Source organism: Erpetoichthys calabaricus, chromosome 1 (genome assembly GCF_900747795.2).
Source record: "Erpetoichthys calabaricus chromosome 1, fErpCal1.3, whole genome shotgun sequence".
NCBI classification, from domain to species: domain Eukaryota; kingdom Metazoa; phylum Chordata; class Cladistia; order Polypteriformes; family Polypteridae; genus Erpetoichthys; species Erpetoichthys calabaricus.
The window spans coordinates 40,710,165-40,730,191 of NC_041394.2; the positions used below are offsets into that span (position 1 = coordinate 40,710,165).

General features: G+C 38.3%; 2 protein-coding genes across 3 annotated transcripts in view; one reads left to right on the forward strand and one right to left on the reverse strand.

Annotated features, from left to right (window-relative positions):
- The window catches only part of fam136a (family with sequence similarity 136 member A), a 429,951-nt gene that overhangs the window by 211,305 nt on the left and 198,619 nt on the right, over nt 1–20,027 (forward strand). The gene's annotated exons all lie outside the window — the stretch shown is intronic.
- On the reverse strand, nt 4,413–19,404 carry rnf181 (ring finger protein 181). 2 transcript variants are annotated; one of them, XM_028798439.2, is made up of 6 exons: nt 19,329–19,404; nt 17,786–17,873; nt 16,390–16,523; nt 15,060–15,175; nt 11,254–11,328; nt 4,413–5,746 (listed from the first exon to the last, which is right to left on the reverse strand). In XM_028798439.2, the coding sequence occupies exons 2-6, from the start codon at nt 17,869–17,871 to the stop codon at nt 5,687–5,689; spliced, it is 471 nt and encodes a 156-aa protein (XP_028654272.1). In that variant the 5' UTR covers nt 17,872–17,873; nt 19,329–19,404; the 3' UTR covers nt 4,413–5,686. The 2 variants fall into 2 exon arrangements, with proteins under 2 accessions (XP_028654272.1, XP_028654255.1); XM_028798422.2 differs by lacking the exon at nt 19,329–19,404 and adding an exon at nt 18,758–18,871.

The window sequence follows — 20,027 nt, forward strand, 5'->3', positions numbered from 1 at the left end:
CATAATTAAAATGAAAATGCAATCCCTACTTTAGATTTGCTTTTTCTTCCTGACATGCATAGTAACCGCTAAAATGAAAATTCAGTATTTTCTATTAAGTCACATATTGAAGTCTTAGCCACGCCCATTGACCCTGTGCTAATTAAAATATATTTGCATGTTGAGAACTTGAAAATGCAATGAGCAGCAGGTGGCGCCAGTGCTGTTCAGGCATGCGGCTGATTTTTGAGTTTTCGTTCACATTTTGTCACACACACTGCAAACCTAATAGAACAGAAAATACTGAATTTTCATTTTAGCAGTTATTCCGCATGTCAAGAAGCAAAAGCAAATCTAAAGTGTGGATTGCATTTCAATTTTGACACTGACACACCAAGACGGGTGTGGAAAATGAAAAGACGAAAGGGTGATTTAATTTTATTTTTAAAGTGTTCACATATTACTCTTTATTTTTGTGGGAAATGAACTTGGAAATGGTGTTATTTAATTTTACTTTTAATTTTAGCAGCATCCTTGTGCATAGACTTTAAAAGATGGCAAAAGAGAGATTGCATTTTCATTTTATAATTTTCATTTCCTTTTCTGCATAAAACATTTCTCCCATAGCCGTTGTAGCTTTGGCCTTATCCTTAACATCTTCGTCGTCATGTTGAAAAACACATTTCCCAAGGTGCAGGTTTTTTGCCGGTTTTTCTTGTCATTTTGCTGCCCACACAATGAGGCTGCCATCGCCAGGACGCTTCACAGTGGAGATGGTGTGTTTTAGATAACGTGTGGTGTTCAAACATGACATTTCGTCTGACGGCCAACAAGCTCAATTTTGGTCTTATCAGTGAAGAGAATGTCCTTCCAGCTGACTTTCGAGTCTGCCACATGCCTTCTGGCAAACTCCAATCTTGAGATTTTATTTGCATTTTGTTTTTTCATAAAGCCGTGACTGGTGAAGCCCCCAGACTGCAGTTGTCTGCACCGTCTCTCCAGTATGAGCCACTGTAGCTTGTAACTCCTTCACTTCTGAGGTGTCATTGGTCACTTGATGGCCTCCCTCACTCGTTGTCTTATTGCGTGGTCACTCGGTTTTTGTGGACGGCCTGCTCCTGGTAGATTCCCAGCTCTCCCTTACTCTTTTCATTTTTAATGGTTAAACTAACAGGACTCCATGGGATATTTTCTTGTCTTTATCCTCGGACTTGTGCTTTTCTCTCATGTTTTCATGGAGTTTCTTAGAGTGTTCTTATGTCTTCTTTATGTAGGATACTCCACCATACTGACACACCATAAGGTGGCCTTTCTAGGTGAGGGGCATTTAGATGGCAGTCAAGTGAAGCCCCAGCCAGGGAACTAATTCTGTGTCATCAAAAACCAGTTGGCTGCACCAGTGAGGATTTAGGGGTCTCGTATTAAGGAGGATGAATACTTTTCTTTTGACGAATACTTTTCTTTGCCATCAATTATTTTGTTCTCAATATTTGTAATTAATTCCAAGAACTTTACAGAAATCTGTATTCACTTTGACATTAAAGAGTCTTCTTCTAGTGATTAGTGTGTCAAAAAAGCCAAATTAAACCCACTGGGATTAAATATTGTAAAACAATAAAATGTTAAAGCTTCCAAGCGGTGAATACTTTTTATAGGCACTGCTTGGCTTCTATTCTTCACCAAGAAAAGCGTTACATTTAGTTTCCAATCAGTATATTTTGTAATCATGTATTCCCCTGTTGGTTGTTCGTTTTGAATTCATTTAACATTTTAGGGGTTCCGGCGCCTTACTGCACCAGCACCAAACACAAGCCAGCCAGGCTTCCTCCCACAATTGATTTGAAATGGCCACCTAACCGATTTGAGACAAGAAAGGAAAGCTCATGTAGACATGGGATGGAAATCGAGCAAGCAAACTCGACATGAACAGTGGTTAGGCCCAAGATTTGAACCCAGGACCAAAACAGCTAATCCACCACAATGGGTGACAATTCTGATTTCATTTGACTGATCACTTGTATATGAGCTTGTGAGCATGGGATGGACCAAAAGAAAGCTGTGATCCAAGTTGCGTGCCACTTTTAACTGAATTTAGTGTGTTTATCCGCTTAATGATTCTGACACATTTCAGTTGAACTAAAAATGTTTTGCTGCCGATTTTCATTTGTACTCCTCGTCCGGTGCGTCTGGTTTTGAGAGTTCAAAAATAATCAGCCAGCATTGATGGATTCTACTTGCCCCGATCCCGCAATTCTTTGTGGAATTCTTTGTGCAATTCCCGCAATCCTATTCTTCCAACGTCCTGGTGAAACTACCTGTGTTTGTCACGGCTGCAGTAAGATTAGCAGAGAAGAAGTCCAAATGTGAATGCAGAAAATGACTCTTCAGTGACATGTTGCATGTCATGGTTTTGTATGCTTGAGGGATGTTGTCAACTAGCTGGGTGTAGTTTGGTGCTCTGGAGTTGCCAAGAAAATTCTCAGTAACATTTCTGAATGCCTACCATGCCATTTCCTCCAGTCCTACCGCTGATCTTCGCATCGCTGAATCACTGATGACGTGTCTGTCCAACTAAAATGCCTTCCTTAAATTTTGGCATCAATTACAGGTGGAAACATCTGTCTCAGATATCAAGATCCCCTTCTTCGTTCATCACTTTTGCAAAATTGTTCATTAGATTTGTATGAAGAGGAGGCAAAAATATCTTTGTTGGGTAGACGAGTAGTTTATGCGGCACATGTTTTTGCCCTGGTGCAGCCAGTTCGTTTGAATGTAATGACTCTTTAGCATGCCTGTCCCATTTGCCCTTCTTGGTGTTTCCGAGCTGCACTCTTAGTAGCGGGGCCACTACATTTAGATCACCACACAGATGTTCCAGGTGTTCACATGATTTCCTTCATATGCACTGCATAGCCTGTGGCCATTGTCACCGTGTAACAAGACAGCTTTCAGGCGGGGCACCATGACGGTGGCTCATACTGCCAAGCCAATGCCCTGCCTGGATTAAGCAAACCAGTTTACTTTGTGGGCAATAAATTTGTAGACAAAATATGAGCGGAAATGACAAAAACAAGCGACTGCAATAAAAGGGCACGTGATAGGAAAATTCAAAAGTCTGTAGACCATAATCTGTAAGACAGCCCTGAAAGTGTTCAGGAAGCAAACTCTTTGTTGTCCAGTGTTCTTTATTGGCTTGAAACCCAGAATTGCTCTTTACTGAGACCATCATTTGAAATGCAGACTTTTTGAGTTTTATTGGCTCCAGCAGACCCCCGTGACCCTGTGTTCGGATTCAGCGGGTTGGAAAATGGATGGATGGATGGATGTCAAAAATAGTGTTGTTCTTTCTTAGTTCCCTCTTGTCGTTTGGACTTTTAGTGTCTCATTTGTGTTTATTTTTTTGTATTAATAAATATTTAGTAACATGTGGCTTTTTAGCAGTAGAGTTGTGATTAAATGAATACTCCATCCAAAAATGGTATTTTATTTTCCATGTTATTCACCACATGTACTTTGTAGTGATGGGAGTGAGAAATATTTAATCTCATTTTTTTTCATGCGGGACAAGTTTATGGTGCAATGTATCCTGATGGCGACCTGTGTTGTGAAACACATATGGAAACAAGGATAGGTCTGCGTGTTACTCATGTCGCATAATCGACGTCAGTTACTCAGTCGTGTGCTCAAAACATGCAAAAGACACACATTTCTTGCTAAAATATTCTTAAGTTACTTCCAGAAGAAGCCGCAAACTTTGTAAACTGGAAAATGCATTCTCACATTTCTGTGCTTTTGAATTGTAGATCCATCTCTCCCTCTCATTCATTGGTTGAGACTCCGGACTTCAGTTCAAAAGTACAGAATTATGGGAATATGTTTTCCTGTTTAAAAACTGTGCTGCTGCTCCTGGAAGTAACTTCTAATAATGCTTTATGTTTTGTATGTTTTTTGATTATATGACTGAATGTTGTTGTTCTTTCCATGAATGTTTTTCACATCATTTGCTGTTGCACAACATCCATTGTATCAAATATTTTTCCTCTTGTTCTGCGTAAAAACATAAGAGAAATATTCTTCTCGGCCATCACTACAAGCTACATGGGGTAACAGATGGGTTTTTTTTTTTTTTTGTATGCATGGAGTTTTGTTTGTAAATATTTTCAAGACTTGGAGTTGGTCTTGAAGGTTTAAGCTCAATCTGTGCTGGTGGTCCTAAGGGAAACCATGAAAGGAGTTTTACTTCTGCTTCATGATGATCGATATTATTCACTGAGTCGCTCACTTTCCAAATGTGCTCAACCAGTGCAGGGTTACAGAGAGCTTGATGTGTCCTGGTGGCATTTGGCGGCAGTTCAGAAACAATCCTGGGCGGGCAGCCAGTTATTATTGATAAGATATATTTATCAAGTTCAAAAACACAGGAAACGACTAACAACAGTTTCATAATGTGTATTGTTATTAAAACACAAATATTTATGAAGTGCAACAGTTCTGTTAATGTACCCCATCAACCTTTACTTAAAAATACATCTTCAGTATCCCCACAAAGCACAATGAACAAAGTATTTAAAAATGCCCGCCACAGCCTGCATTGCTCTATTCAAAGGTTCCTTTAATTTTGCAAAAATGTACTCCAAACTACAGAAAACATATAAAATAATTTAGCATCATACAAGATTCAGACATTGAGGAGACACGAGTGCATCAACATCTTTTTTTGTTTTGGTCCTGATCATTTTTTCCAACACGTTTGTCCCCAGAGTGCTGCACCGTAATCAATCCTGGGTGAGCCCCGCGTGCGTTCAGAGCTTACATTCCACTGTTTATCGAGGCCTGATTTCAAAAGACTGCACACGTCATTCCTTCTCTGATTTGGGGAAAAAAGTCTCCTTTTCAAAACCACCTCTAGCCAAATGTCAAAGACTAATTCGTTTTGATCAATTTGAGGCATCTTCCTCCCCCCGGCAGTAGAAAAGACCCGGAAAATTCTCAAAACTCTTTCTTACAAGGCCACTGGGGTCGAGTGGCACCTTTTGAAAGAATGTCTCACATGATGTGTCATCTACTGTTCTTCAGGATTCAAATTTTCAATTATAAGGTGATTGTTTATGGCCTTTTGCTTCCATCATTTACACAATACCTGACAAGAACTATTGTGTCTGTCTATTCATTTTCTGTGTCTGCTTTTCCACCACAAGGTGCGGATGAGTCTCTGCCTGTCCCAGCAGCGATGGATGCCAATCTGCTGAAGGGCGCATAACCACACACAACCCACACAAAGGCCATTTAGAAAACGACAATCACACCAACTGGTATGGCTTTGGACTGTGGGAGAAAATTTGGAGTATCCAGCATAAAAACATAAAAATAAACCTTAAACTTCATACTAGGGGTCACCTAATTAGACAGAGAACAACAATCTAAACACAGTGAGGCAGCAACACTACCCACTGCGCCACCCACTTATTTTGTATAATCTGCTAATCTGATTTACTGTACTTTGTTAATCTTTTTCATGATATTCTTGGAATTGTGGGACGTTCACACAAATTATCATTCTCCGCGGTTATTCAGAACCTTGTGCTTTACACATTGCACTGCTTTAAAATGGCTTGACAGGCGAATCGAGAAATGTTTGGCGACATTCTGCAGTAGACGTAGAGGAGAGGGTCATGGTGGAAACACTGCAGGACGAAGCTGCTGGCTCTCAGGTGTACATGGCATCATGAAGGTTCTCTAGACGGTGCTTCTGTTGTTTTTTGTGCTCCTAAGATTGAAACGTTACAAAAAATATATTTATTATAATACAAACAAAATGACAAGGTCTAGCTGTATGACAATTTTTGCACTACCAAATAAAGAAAAAAATAGTAAATTGCCTTCCAAATCAGTCATTATCACTGTGCACTACAGACCCTCTCTCAAATAAAAGGGTTTCTTAAGTTATTCTATCCTTCCATCTGGTTTTAAACTTTCTTCATCCAATCATTAAATTAGATGAGACCACCATAAGGGCACACATTAAAGCCAATGTCATATAATGTGACTTCTAGTCAGGAGCAATGTCAGACTGGCCAACGGCAGTTACTGAACTTGTCGCCAGACCATGTCAGTTTAAACATCTAAAAATCACCGGGCATGTCTAATTTACCAACTGTGTGCCAACCTGCCATTGTAGTCGAGCTGTCCCCTTTGTGTGACAGCCAATAACATGCTGCCTGACACAGCTGGTGCTGTATGGCGAGTTCAGTTGCAGTCTTGGCTCGTTTTTTCCATTTTGTTAGTATGTACAAAATATGAAACATCAGACAGATGAGCTTCTCTACTGATTGTCAGATCCAAAACACCCACCTTCCTTATTCTTCGTCACTGCATTATATGGATTTTATTCCAGATGAGCATTCATTGGTGCTCAGCTTTCATGTAATAATAATAATAATAATACATTTTATTTATATAGCGCCTTTCCCATGCTCAAGGCACTTACAGAATATAATAAAGAACGGCAGAATATACAGTATATAGCATTGTACAAACCAGATAAATAAATAAAGAAGATTAAGACAGTAAATTCTGAAAAAAAAAAAAAACAGACAACATAATTGATGGTCTAGCACACACACACACACACACATACATACAGGTTACATTGGCATCTTGACAGAGATGTAAACTGAGAGAAAGGTAATAAAGTCAAATAGAGCTAAAAGCCTTCCTGAACAGATGAGTTTTGAGTTGTTTTTTAAAGGAATTCATGGAGTCAGCTGACCTGATTAATTTTGGTAGGTCATTCCAGAGTCTGGGCGCTATACAGCTGAAGGCCCTGTCACCCATGGAGTGTAGATTAGTGAGGGGCACAACAAGATTACCAGAATCAGAGGACCTTAGTGGGCGGGCAGGCACATAGTGATGGAGGAGGTCACTGATGTAGTTTGGTGCGAGGTTATTTAAAGCTTTGTAGGTTATTAGTAGGATTTTATATTCGATTCTGTAGGACACAGGGAGCCAGTGAAGACGGAGCAGGATGGGTGTGATGTGCTCGCTGCTGCTGGTTCGAGTAAGGACTCTTGCAGCTGAGTTTTGAATAAGCTGGAGCTGTGATATAAGATTAGAAGGGGCACCTGCCAGTAGGGAATTACAATAATCGATGCGGGATGTGATAAAAGCATGGACAAGTTTCTCAGCATTAGAGAAGGAGAGGAAGGAGCGAACACGGGATATGTTACGGAGGTGAAAGTAAGAAAGTTTCTTAATGTGATTTATGTGGGCGGAATAAGTGAGGGAGGAATCAAAAATGACACCAAGATTTTTTAAAGTAGAGGCAGGTCTGATGAGATCACCGCCAAGATGGACTGGGAAGGAGCTCATTTTATTAAGTTGCATTTTAGTCCCAATTTGCAGGAGTTCAGTTTTATTGCAGTTTAATTTTAAAGAGTTCTGCTCCATCCAGGTTTTAATTTCACTAAGGCAGGTTGTGAGCTGAGAAAGCTCTGATGAAGTTCCACTTTTAACATTGAAGTAGAGCTGGGTATCATCTGCATAAAAATGATAACCCAATCCATAACTACGGATAATATGGCCAAGGGGAAGCATATAAATACAGAAAAGCAGAGGACCAAGGACAGAGCCCTGAGGGACTCCTTGTGTGACTGGCACGGAGTTGGATCTGCTGTTGCCAAGACTAACAAACTCTTGCCTATCACTCAGATAGGACTTGAACCACTGGAGGGCAGTGCCAGAGATACCCAGCATGTTCTCCATTCTGGACAGTAGGATGTCATGTCTGACTGTGTCAAATGCTGCACTGAGGTCTAACAGAATTAATATGCTAGTTTGTATGTACACAGAGCCCACCCCATGACTAAAGACAAAACCCTGATTAAGAAGCTGGCCAGTAGTCACCAATACGCAGCCCTGGCACCTCTTCCAGTTTCTCTAGTACTGGTATGCTATGCCCATGTCGTTAGTAGCTTCACGGGGACAACTCTTCAGTTGAATGTAATTGTATCAAGCCACTCAAAGTGTTCTTAACCACACCAGTGTATCGTGGCACTCGACATTTAACAGGGGCACAAGTGCTCTTCAATCAAATGCTAGTATATCATCATGAGTGAGGCGTTGTGTAATGTGACATAGTCTTAAACATGCACATGCTCGGTCATATTGAGCTACTGCACATCATGGGGATGTATGAAGAACGCAGAGTACTCCAAGAAAACTGATGTGAAGTGAATGTGGAAAATCCGCACAGTGAATGACTGGAGCAGGAAGTGAACTCACTTTCCATCCAAAAGAATGCTAAACATGGAGAGACAGAAGGCTGATGAGCTCCATATTACAGCATAATTGGGCGTGTGATCCAAAGAACTCCTCCTTGAAAATCCTTCTTGGAACAAAGATTTACTGTTCCACGATTGATGGTCTTGGTAATTTTAGTATACGAAACAGAGCGGTCTTCCAATTTTGGTTGATCATGCAGTAAAGCTTCTCAGTTCTTAGCACCAATGTTTTATTTCTTCATGTTTCCTTTGATGGTACACGTTGGCACAGGCTATAATCACCCTATGAATCTCAAAACGGATGGATGGACGGTTGCTTTTAAGGTACCCCTTAATCACAATTTTTCTCCTCCACTTCTCCTTTTCATCCTTATTTTTCTTTAGTGTATAGAAAGAAAGCCACTTGGAAGGCCATTACCAAGCATATGAATGACATGAATCCAGCTAAACTGCGGACAGCCAACTATGGCTTTGATGCTGGCGCTTTGCATTTTGGTAAAGACAGCGATGTTAGTTGCTCGTTTTCCAGGTGAATCTTCCTGCATTTTTTCTCCTAAGAGAGTACTGATGTAATTTTTCAGTTACTGCTTCTTGATTATTCAAAAATAGCATTACTAGATGTTTACAGAGCTTACAAAAGAACTACCTGTGCTAGTGCAAGTAGTCTCTAGTAAAGGCTGATTTTTTATTTGTTTTTCCTGCCAGTGTTGTTTGTGCTGCTACCTCACCTACTCAAATCCCATGTCTGCTCACTCACTGTATTTAATCCGCATGTTCTCCCAGGGTCATCTGCATGCGTTTCCTCCAATATTTCCAGTGTTTTGCAGGTTAGGTTAATTTGTGATTACACACGGATTGTGTGCGAGTGTAAATGTTGATGTTTGTGTGAGTGGGTCCTGTTAAGGAATGGCACTTTGTTAACAGCTGCTTCTTTGCACCCAATGCTACCAGAATAGGATTAAGTGTGTTTGATTGTGTATGTCAATAAAATTAAACATAGCATTAAGTATTTAGACCCCTTCACTTTTTGCATATTTTATCATATTGTAGATTTAATTTTAAATGGATAGATTTGCCATGTTTGCCAATTAATCTGCACTCAACAACACTTAATAACAAAGTGAAAACATGTTTTCTGAAAAATTTACAAATTTATTAAAAATGAAAATCGGAAATCGTAAAGTATTCAGACCCTTTGGTGTGGCTTTCAAGATTGTGGTCAGGTATATCCTGTTGGCTTTAATTATCCTTGACGTGTGTAGAGCTTGACTGGTGTCCCCCACCTGTCATAAACTGAAGTGACTGGACATCAATTTAAAAAGCACACACCTATTTATATAAGGTCCCACAGTTCACACTGCACGTCAGGACAAAAACCATGCCACGAAGTCCAAGAAGTCTCTGGAGACCTCCGCAATCAGATTGTTGTGAAGCAAAGATCAGGTCAAAGTGATAAATCCGTTGCTAAAGCTTTGAGTTTTCCCAGAAGCAAAGTGACCTACAAATTGTGAAACAAGTAGTTTGGAACCACTGGGACTCTTTCTAGAGTTGGTCACCTGGCCAAACTGAATTACCGTGTAAGAGGGTCCTAGGTCATGGGGGTGACCAAGAGCCCAGTGGTCATTTTAACAGAGCTTCCTCTACTGAGGTGATAGAACCTGTTGGAAGGACGGCAATCTCATCAAGTGTTTATGGTAAGAGTGGCTCTTGGAGTTTGATAAATGGTATTTGAGGACTATGTGGAAAAAGATTCTCTAAGCCAAAGAGACAAAACTTGAACTAATTGGGCAGAACTCCAAGCACTATGTCAGGTGAAAACCAGGCACTGCTCATCACCTGCCTAATACCATCCCTAAAGTGAAGCATGGTGGTGGAAAAATGATGCCATGGGGTTGCCTCTCAGTGGCAAGGACTGGGATACTGGTCAGAATTGAGGGAAAGATGAATGTTGTCAAAACTGCTTTAGAATGCATGTGACCTGAAGCATACAGCCCAGACAACACTGGAGTGGCCTTGGGACAAGACTTTAAATGTCTTTGAGTGGCCCAGCCAAAGCCCATACAACATCTGTGGAGAGACCTGAAGATGGCACTTTCAGATGCTTCCCACCCAATCTAATGGTGCATGAGAGGATCTACTAGGAACAATGGGATTAACTGCCCAAATAGGTGTACAAAGCTTGCAGAGATTTACCTAAGAAGCGTTAATTGCTGCCAAAGGCACTTCTACACAGTACTGAATTAAGGGCCTGAATACTTATATAAATTAGAACTTTTAATTTTTGATTTTTAATGGTTTTGCAAACCTTTCTGAAAACGTTTTCACATTGTCATTATGGTTTGAGTGTAGATCGATGGGCAAAAATGAAAAACATATCCATTAAAATTGAATTTACAACACAATAAAGTGCGCAGAAAGTAAAAGGGTCTGAATACTTAGTCTACTGTATTCTGCTCTCCACTAATTACTGCAAATAAACACATGTGCATAACTGGATGAGTCTCACAAGGTCACTTTTGAATTAAATTCTTAATAATATGTACAGTGGGTATAGAAAAGAAAAGAATCACCCCCTTCGAAATACTCCCATATTCTTTGGTGGTTACTTACACCTGATTGAGTTTACAAGTATTGTTTAGGAAGGGGTGATCCTTTATTAATCTCAGTATGTGTTGTTTTTGATTTATTATAATTTTTCTGAACTGTAGCTGTGATATCTTTCACATGGATGTTGTTATAGGTTGCACTGAATAAGTAAAGCTGGGAAGAAATATTTTTTGTGTGTGTTTTCATTTAAGGCTCTAAAGCAAAACAAATATGGGAATATTTTGAAGGGGGTGATTCTTTTCTGTACACAGAGTTCATGTCCAATTAGACACAAAATAACCTTAAACTTCAATGTGCTGTTACAGCCACTCCACTTAAGATGAGAATTCAGAAACAAGCCCTCCAGCAGCAGGAGGGCAGCACTTATAGCCTATTACAACATGCTCACCTTGTCTTTCTTGAATTCCTCATACTCCTCATTGTCAGTAGGAAGTTCAAGTCTGCACAATGGGCAGGAGTTTGTCTGTAATGATAAATTTAAAAATGTTTAATACGCACAAGCCTGTTCAAACAGAGAGACTTCAAAAACAACAAAGCTTCAAGAAGAAGGCAGTGAAAACATCATGGGCCTTAACACTACAGGAAGGCAAAATGCTATTTTATATAGAAACCTTCTGTAGTGAACAGCCTGACTAGGTAGTACCATTACTTACATAAATCCTTTGACAACTGGAGAGCAGGCTGCTTAAGTTACCTTGCTTGCAATTACACAGTGAGTCTGAGGCAAGACCAAACTGGCATCACTGTAATTAAAGTCTACTGCCTTGGCCATTTATGGCATGTTAAAAATGGGAGAATAATAAAGTAGCACAGGATAAAACGATATACTATATTGTACTTTCACAGTGATAAAAAGCATTTGTCAGTTTCTTCCAGCAGAATGTTAGACTCTCCATGAAAAATGGTTTTATGCAACACATCTTAGTTTAGGTATCCATTATAAAGCATCCTTTAACAATTAATAAACATTTTATTAACCATGCTATTAACAATTATAATTAAACACTAAAAAAAATAACTCTTTGTCTTTCATCAAGAGAACAGCAAGTGTGATGTGACGTGTGACAGGCTCTCCAGTTAGGTGTAATCATCATACATCGCAGCTCTTTTGGGATTCCGCAGTAGACGCCTGTCATTTTCTTATGTTGTATTAATGCCTTTTTATTCTACAGTGCTGTGCAAGTGTTCTGTTTGTTTTTCCTGTTTTAGGTTATTTTACCCTAAATGTCATGAGATTATTTCAGTAAAAATTTGTTTCTGAACAAGTTACTCATACATGTAAGGTTTTCTCATGCAAAAGAAAGAGATACACCTAATATTTAATATTCAAACAAAATTTAAAAAATGGTAAAAACTACAATATTATTAACAGTTAATCGCAAAGTAGCTCAACGTCTTTGGTGGAGATGGCTTTTTAAAAGCTTCAATGGTTGTTATTGTGAACTAAACAGTATTAATTTTACTAAAGAAACGTTAATTTGGAAGAGAAGGGCCATATTTACAGTATACCTTCTATTTTGACAATGGAGCTAAGCAATTTGACTATCATGGTTTTAATGATGATAAAGGTGCATTTAAATGTGGTGCCACTGACTTATTTAATGATTTAATTATTTGCTTTTGAAACATTAAAGATTTGGGATGAGTTATAGGGCTTAAAAAAAGCCTTTTGCTGCTTAACCAAAGTGTTGTACCAAACCAAACCATATAAACTGTTTTGAGAAATGCACTCACAGTAGAGAGAATGTTAAGAATGTTTCTGGAAATGTGCCAAAGCAATTGAGAGAAAAAACCCATAATATTCTTCCCTATTTGGTTATGTAGACTGGGCCACATTCATTACATTAAGCACAGATCAACTAGGCTTCAACTGATGCTGTGCTATCTCCCGAGTGTTATGGTCTAAGTTTGTGAGTGTGTGTGTATGCATGTGTGTGTCGGATTCCATTGTAAATCACTTTCTCCTTACTGCTGAAGCGTGATCTCCCTTTGTTCTACTACTTCTTGACCTCACTGCTGCCTTCAGTTCTGCTCACAGCAGCGCTCTACTCAAGTGACATCAAAACTACAGTATGTTAGACATACTTCAAATGTGTTCGGATCTCTCACATAGACTACTTTCTTTACTGGCCTCCCTCTCTGTTTTTCTGGCAAGCACTGAAATTGTTCATACCTGATACTCATCCGAGGGTTGATCTAATGATATGTATATAAAACTGGTTATCAATTCATATGACTAGAACTTGATCTCATGAATGTCTGTTAATCTGCTACAAAAGAACACAGACAAAACTGGGCAACTCTTGCGTACCTCCATCTTTTTGTAAAAAAAATTCTTTCTAGATCTCAGTTCCTGGCAAATTTTCCCAACAGTCTAATGTAACCATTGTGGCAGTAATGCTCAACAGCACCTTGCATTTTCAAATTCTTATTTCTGTAATATGCATGTCTGTCTACTGCCTATGAGACACTCTTGCGGTTTAATCCTCATCTCTACAATCAATGCCAAAATACTCTATTACGCCTTTATCAGCTCTTAAATGGATTACTGCAGTTCACTTCTCAATAAAAGATCTGCTTGAATTTTACATGTTAGAAATGTTCCTACCAGATGTCTACATGGATGAAGTATACTGAACATGTATCTCAATTGAAGACACTGGCTTTCCAGATAAAATCATTATTTTCAAAACTTTGCTACTAAGGCTATGCCCACACTACTGTATTTTCATTTTAAAAACAGAGCTTTTAAACAAAAATATTTTGACCACAGGATTTTTCAAATCATTTTTAAAAGGATTCCTGTCCATACTGAAATACCTGAAAACATTTATGACATAAACCTTTACCTCCACTGGGCAGGTGAAGTGACTATGTTGTTAAAATTTCAGAGACTTGTGAAAATTCAATTCCTGTGTGCTTTATGCACTTTCAAAACTACTGGCACATGCAGGACTCTGATAACGTGTTCAGAGCATAGAAAAAGAAATACATTTTTAAGGTGCAGCAGCAAAGTGCCCCAGCGTCATGTCAATTGTTCTATTTACAATTGAAAGAAAAAGTCTTCAGAACTGGTGCTGGTCGTCATGTCATTAAGTGACACAAAAAAAATGGCACTTGGCTCTATTTTCATTTGTGCAAGGACTGATTTTAAGCTGGCCACAGCAATTGGAACGTATCTGGTACCAAACAACATTTCTAAAACTAACTCAATAGGAACACATGCATACATACAGTACATACATAAATAAGTACGCACATGCGTGCAGGTGTCTATATCTTTGCTTTACTGCACTGCTCTTTTGTGTCTCTCTGTCCTGTAATATAGTAAACTCGGCCCCATTCCACACCCATCCGCTACATGAAGTACCTTGGTGTTAATTTTGCTTTGGAATGTGTAACACTGCCAGACACGGGATTTATTGCAAAACTGTAGTGACCAGTAAATAATTTGCCTTTTATACATATATACTTCATTCTAACCTTACAGAATACAATTTAAATGCATACAGGTAAAGCAGCACAACAAACACCATAGAAAGCAAATCTTCTATGTCTGCCATGTTGGAAAATGTTTTCTAGTGTGAAGGGTCACCAGTCAGTGAATGCAATGCTGTAATGAGCAGAATCCAATCAGGGAAGGGCTATGAAATAAGCCTAAACCAATCAGAGTGGTTCTCTCATCCTAACCACAACAATGACACTGCATTTACAGAAGTATCCAGCTCTGGAGAGGCTTTTAAAAGACTTCATTTTCAGGGCATTGACGAAAGGCAAAAATGTAGACAAATGTATGTGCTTTTAAATGAAAACATAGTAGAATGGATGGGCCTAATTCACAAAACTGTTAATTCCAACATCCCTAAATCATCTGATATAGATGGCAAGAAAACAAGTACTGTATTTAATTTAATAAAATTTGCCATCATTACAAACGAGAAATGTAATGTGTGTGCTCTAATTACTTTAACAAAACAATGAATACACTTCTTGCAAATAACCTAAAGTTAAGCCATGACAGATATGGGATGTTGTATACGAGGCTTTGTAATTTGTAATCACTAAAATTTCTATTCAGAGGGAGTCATCATGATGTTCATTGTTTATTAAATAAAATAAATTCACAAACCACTCCTCAAAGGAAGTCAAGAAGGTGGACATAATAAGCAGCAAATTCTCATTTTTATGCCATACCTTTCCCAGCCAGGGCAGAATGCAGCCAGAATGAAAGAAGTGTTCACAAGGCATCTTTCTCACAGTTTCATCTTCCTCAAATTCTAGCAGACATACGGGGCACTTCACTCCTTTTTCTGTTAAAGCACATAAAATACAATCACCAAGGGTTTTGCTAACTAAAGTTATTAAAATACGAATTCATAACCAGATCCTGGTACTTTCATGACAACATGTTCATCAGTTCAGAGGGGACATACAGTATGTACACAACAATAAACTTGATCAAGTAATAACCAAATGTTATCTTTATGGTTGCAAAATGGAAGCTACTCAGAACAGATTAAAAAAAAATGTTTTTAGTTCATCTATACAGTTATCTTAGTTTTCAACACATTAAATTGACTGTTTTACACATATCACACACACACATTATACATATATATATATATAGAGAGAGAGAGAGAGAGAGAGAGAGAGCGCTAATCAATAGGCACCATCTTTACTCTTGCTATTATAGACATGTATGACACTACTACGTTTACTAGATTGCAGTAAAAAGTAATAACTGATCTCTTAAACTCAAACTGTTATTGGTTAAAGTGCACAGAAAACACTTTTTTTTTCTTAAACAGTAAGCCACAGATGGGACATTTAAGCTTATGATTTGGACAGCTTTTTAATTTCATGTTTGAAAAAATTGAGAAGTCGATCATTCATTCAAATCTATTAACCATCCATTCATGTTCTGAACACATTTATTCACTTAGAGAGTCAGAGGCAGCTAAGACACTGTCCCAAACATGTGAGGTAGAAGGCAGGAACTAACCCTGAATGGGATGCCAGCTAACTGCATGGCACACTTACTCATGCATCACAATATTATGTATTAAATTAGATATTATTATTTATACATTAAAACATCTTTTAGTATATGGAAACACATTTAGCACCACTAAAGAGCATAACATTCAAACAGAATGAGAATGTGCAAATTCCATGCAGTAGTTAAACTGGGTTTTCAGCTCAGGATTTTGGGGCTGTAAGGTAGCAGCACAAGTCACTGTCCTGCTCTTACAACCTATTTAAACATAACTGTATTTCTGCAAAGAACGTTCAATTATCATTTATATGCTAAATTTAATAAAAAAAATATAAAATAGCCAATTTAGCTAGATGCATGTTTTCAATAGTGATGCTCAAATCTTTTCATGCTATAATAAAATATTTTGAAAAGTAAAGCAGCAGTTCATTTACAGGTGTGGATTGGCCTCTAACTAAACTGAAATGCATCAAAAAAACTCTAAAACTGAACCGCACCACTCCTATCTGCTTTTTCCATCATACTTACCAGCTTGTGCTGGTGTAATGACCACCATAGGCAGATTCTGTACAATTCCTTTGGCTGCTGGGGGTGGCAAACGTTGGTCCCACTCAGAGGTGTTATACAACCCAACATCAATCTCTATCCCCTGTAAAAGTGACCTGTCCAGGTAAACAGCGTAGATTTAGACATAATGGGAAAAAAGGACACACTTTATATTCAACAGTATGTTTTGAACATTCGCATAAAATCTCTGCTGCATTCGTTATATCAGGCCATATGGAAATAACTTAGGTAGCCACTTGGTGGTGCCACTATAGTTCTAATATTTAACATTTTTAGATGTTTAGATCATGCAGTACTGCCATGATTTAATTAGTGGGATTGTATATACAAAGTTCAGGATGGGCAAAGTAGTGTTATGCTTCTTTTATTCTCCTTCTCTTTATTTTACAGAACGTCTGTTTTTTTTATTTTCTTTATTTATGGCCGGCTACTCCACCTATTGACCATTTTTTGAGCTTCATTCAGTGCAGATCCCGGTTTCCTTCACTGTCAAGCCTGTTTAAATTTTTATTATTTCTCATGAGTGAGATTACTTATTTCTGTGTAAACTGACTATGACTCTCCAGTCACATGACACTAATACACAATTTAAAAGTATTGAAGTTATAATCCTCCAGAGAAATACAGATAGCAGAACAGTCAAAAATAACTTCATGCATGTGGGTAAGTGGGCTTCAGTATGTTACACTGCATGTGTCTACACAGGAACATACAGACTGGGAATCTTTATCAGAGCCAACATGTCAATGCTTGGCCTGCCCGGGTCTACACCTTATAAGATTCAGGCTGGCATTACAAACCAGGAGGAAAATGATGTGGAAACTGTCAATGTGTAATCAATTTAAATTGCTATACTCATACTGTATGAAAAATATTTTAAAAATGGCAACAACCTATCAAGTGTTAAAAACATGTTAGTATACAACATGTTTTTGTTTAATTTAATTAGAAACTGCTGGGCTAGGTAGCATCAATCTTATGCTGCCATCATTGGTTTTCTGTACCTTTTTTGTGCAATTCAGGGCCACAAAGAGACCGAGCCTATCCCAGCACCATAAGAGGCAAATCAGGAGCTAAACCTGGATGGGGCACAAGTCCATTGTAGACTGCAATTATTCAGATATCACGGTTACTTATATTATATTAGTCCAAGTAAGAGACTCTAATTAACCTCAATTGCAATGTTTTGTGATGCTGGGACTAAGAATGTGTAACGCTGAGAAAAAAAACTCTTGGAGTCAACAAAAAACTTTTGACATAATCCAGAATTCCTTAAACCTCTACAGGACTGACCCAATAAACTTATCCCAGTATCACTGGCACTTGCCTCTCGGAAAAATATCTGCACCATCCTCACCTGGCTAGCTCCAGAAGGGCATTCTGGCGGTATTGTTCCTCAGGGTTAGTTGGCTCACAGTCATGCTCATCAAAATAACAAGCCATCACTGCAGAAATCAGAAAAGTCTTCAGTCAATGAACTGGGCACCTTTGTTCACATTTACCAAAATGAAAATATACTCACAAATGTTACTGTAAAAACAAGATATTATATTTTAGTTGGGGATTTGTGTGTAACTGCATACGAGTTAAAAGAAAACTCCTACTTATTGGATCACAAGAAAGAGGACGGGTGGAACTTGTTAGCCACCACCTTCCCTCGTCTATCATTCAACTTGGGAGTTATTTTTAACACGGAGCTCAGATCCAGTGCATACGATACAAGTGCAAGATATGGGGCTACAAAAAACTGCAAGAGGAGAAAGAGCTTTTAAATGGGGTATGGCCAGGATGATGGATACTGCATTTGTCACAGCATTTAAACTCGTAATGAAGAATAACAAGTGAAAAGTCGCTCATTTTCTGTTGCTTTTAGGTTATTTATAGAGGAAAAACATCTGTCAGTTGCTTCTTCTGTACGTAAAGGCTGTAATTATAGCCAGCTGTTTCTAGTTCTTTCCCATCATGATTCACTTCTTAATAATTTCCTGTAGAACTTGATGCTACTCTTATCTTGTCCAAGCTGATACTCCTGTCCACAGAACAAGATGCCAAAGGGGTCAGGAACTCCTTGCATCACCAGTGACAGAAACAGCAAATGAGTGTAGTACTGCAGTTATGGATGCCACCTTGTGCTGTACTGTAGAAGGGGGGCTGCTAAATAGTTTAGGTTAGGCAGATGTGGACTCCAAATAGCCATAATCACTTAAATGTTTATTTTCTTTAAAAACATTATTGACTGGCACTTTTTTCCTTTCTGGTGATCCAATGCTAACTGGTCGTAATTCCTCTTGGCACGATTTTTAATACACATAAATTCTGCTTTACTTACTAGATTTACATTTTTTCTCTGGTAGGTGCAGTCTGTAAAAGGTTTATAGATCTTCTTCTTTCGGCTGCTCCCGTTAGGGGTTGCCACAGCGGATCATCCAAAAAATATACAGATCTGTTACCAAAAGTTTAAACTGATATGTATCCATGCAGTATGTACATTTAGATTACCTGGTACTGTATTCCGTGGCAAGTTTAAGAAATTATGCAATTAGGAACCGTCAATCTGTACTTTATAAAACGCCTTTACCAGTAAGACGAATACTTGGTGCCATTAAACCAAAATATTTACAACATAAAAGATAACCAAGGTATACACATCATTTTTTCTATTCTTACTTCACACTTTTTTTCCATGATTTTCTCAATAACGCGGTGTCTGAATATTGCTTATTCATGCAAAGTAATGTATTAAAAATAGACAACGGTGTTTACATAAATATAAACTAGTTATAGTCATAGGTAATTACTTAATGTCTTTGTCTACGGTTTTAGATTGAAATAAAAAAACAATATAAATTTTATTTCTCAACTTACTAAATTTAACACCGAATAATTAGCTATATTCTTACCCTCTCACATCAACCAGGAAATGCTGAATAACATGACATTTAAAGCTCTTTGCGGTAGCGATTCAACTGGACCGCCTCAATATAAAATGGAGCCAATCGAATTAACGCTCTGTTTGGCAAGAACCAATCATAGGGCGTAAAACCCGTTGCCGCAAACGACGACGCTTGGTTGAAGCGAAGGGAAGTAGCTGAGCGTGTGGAGCGACGACGAATTCAAGCGACGGGCAGAGCTGGGTGCTGTTCTTGTTGTTCCGGGTACAGGCGTATGTAGCTTGTTGTTCTCTGCTATCGTAGATTGTTTTGTCGTCTTATTTATTTATTTATGCAGTATGTCCTTCTACTGTTTTTCGGAGATTTTACTCAATGAATTCTGCAGTTACTTTCTAAAACCTAAGTTTATATATCAGCGTGGCAGTTAATTTTGAACCGTTTCATACACCGTACACATGAAAACACTTTTTCCCCTGCTGCCAGTCAGTGCTACCTATTGTCATAGCTGTTTTATTTTATTCTTTTTTGTCATAACACTTGTCATTTCCATGGATGGATTTATGGTAGCTTGTTTTCGTTTCAACCACTTTGTTTTTTCTTGTTCTTATTCATGCTGCCTGATTTTTATTTGCTACATTTTATTTTTCTTCTTCCTTTCGCTAGTTTCATATATATATATATATATATATATATATATATATATATATA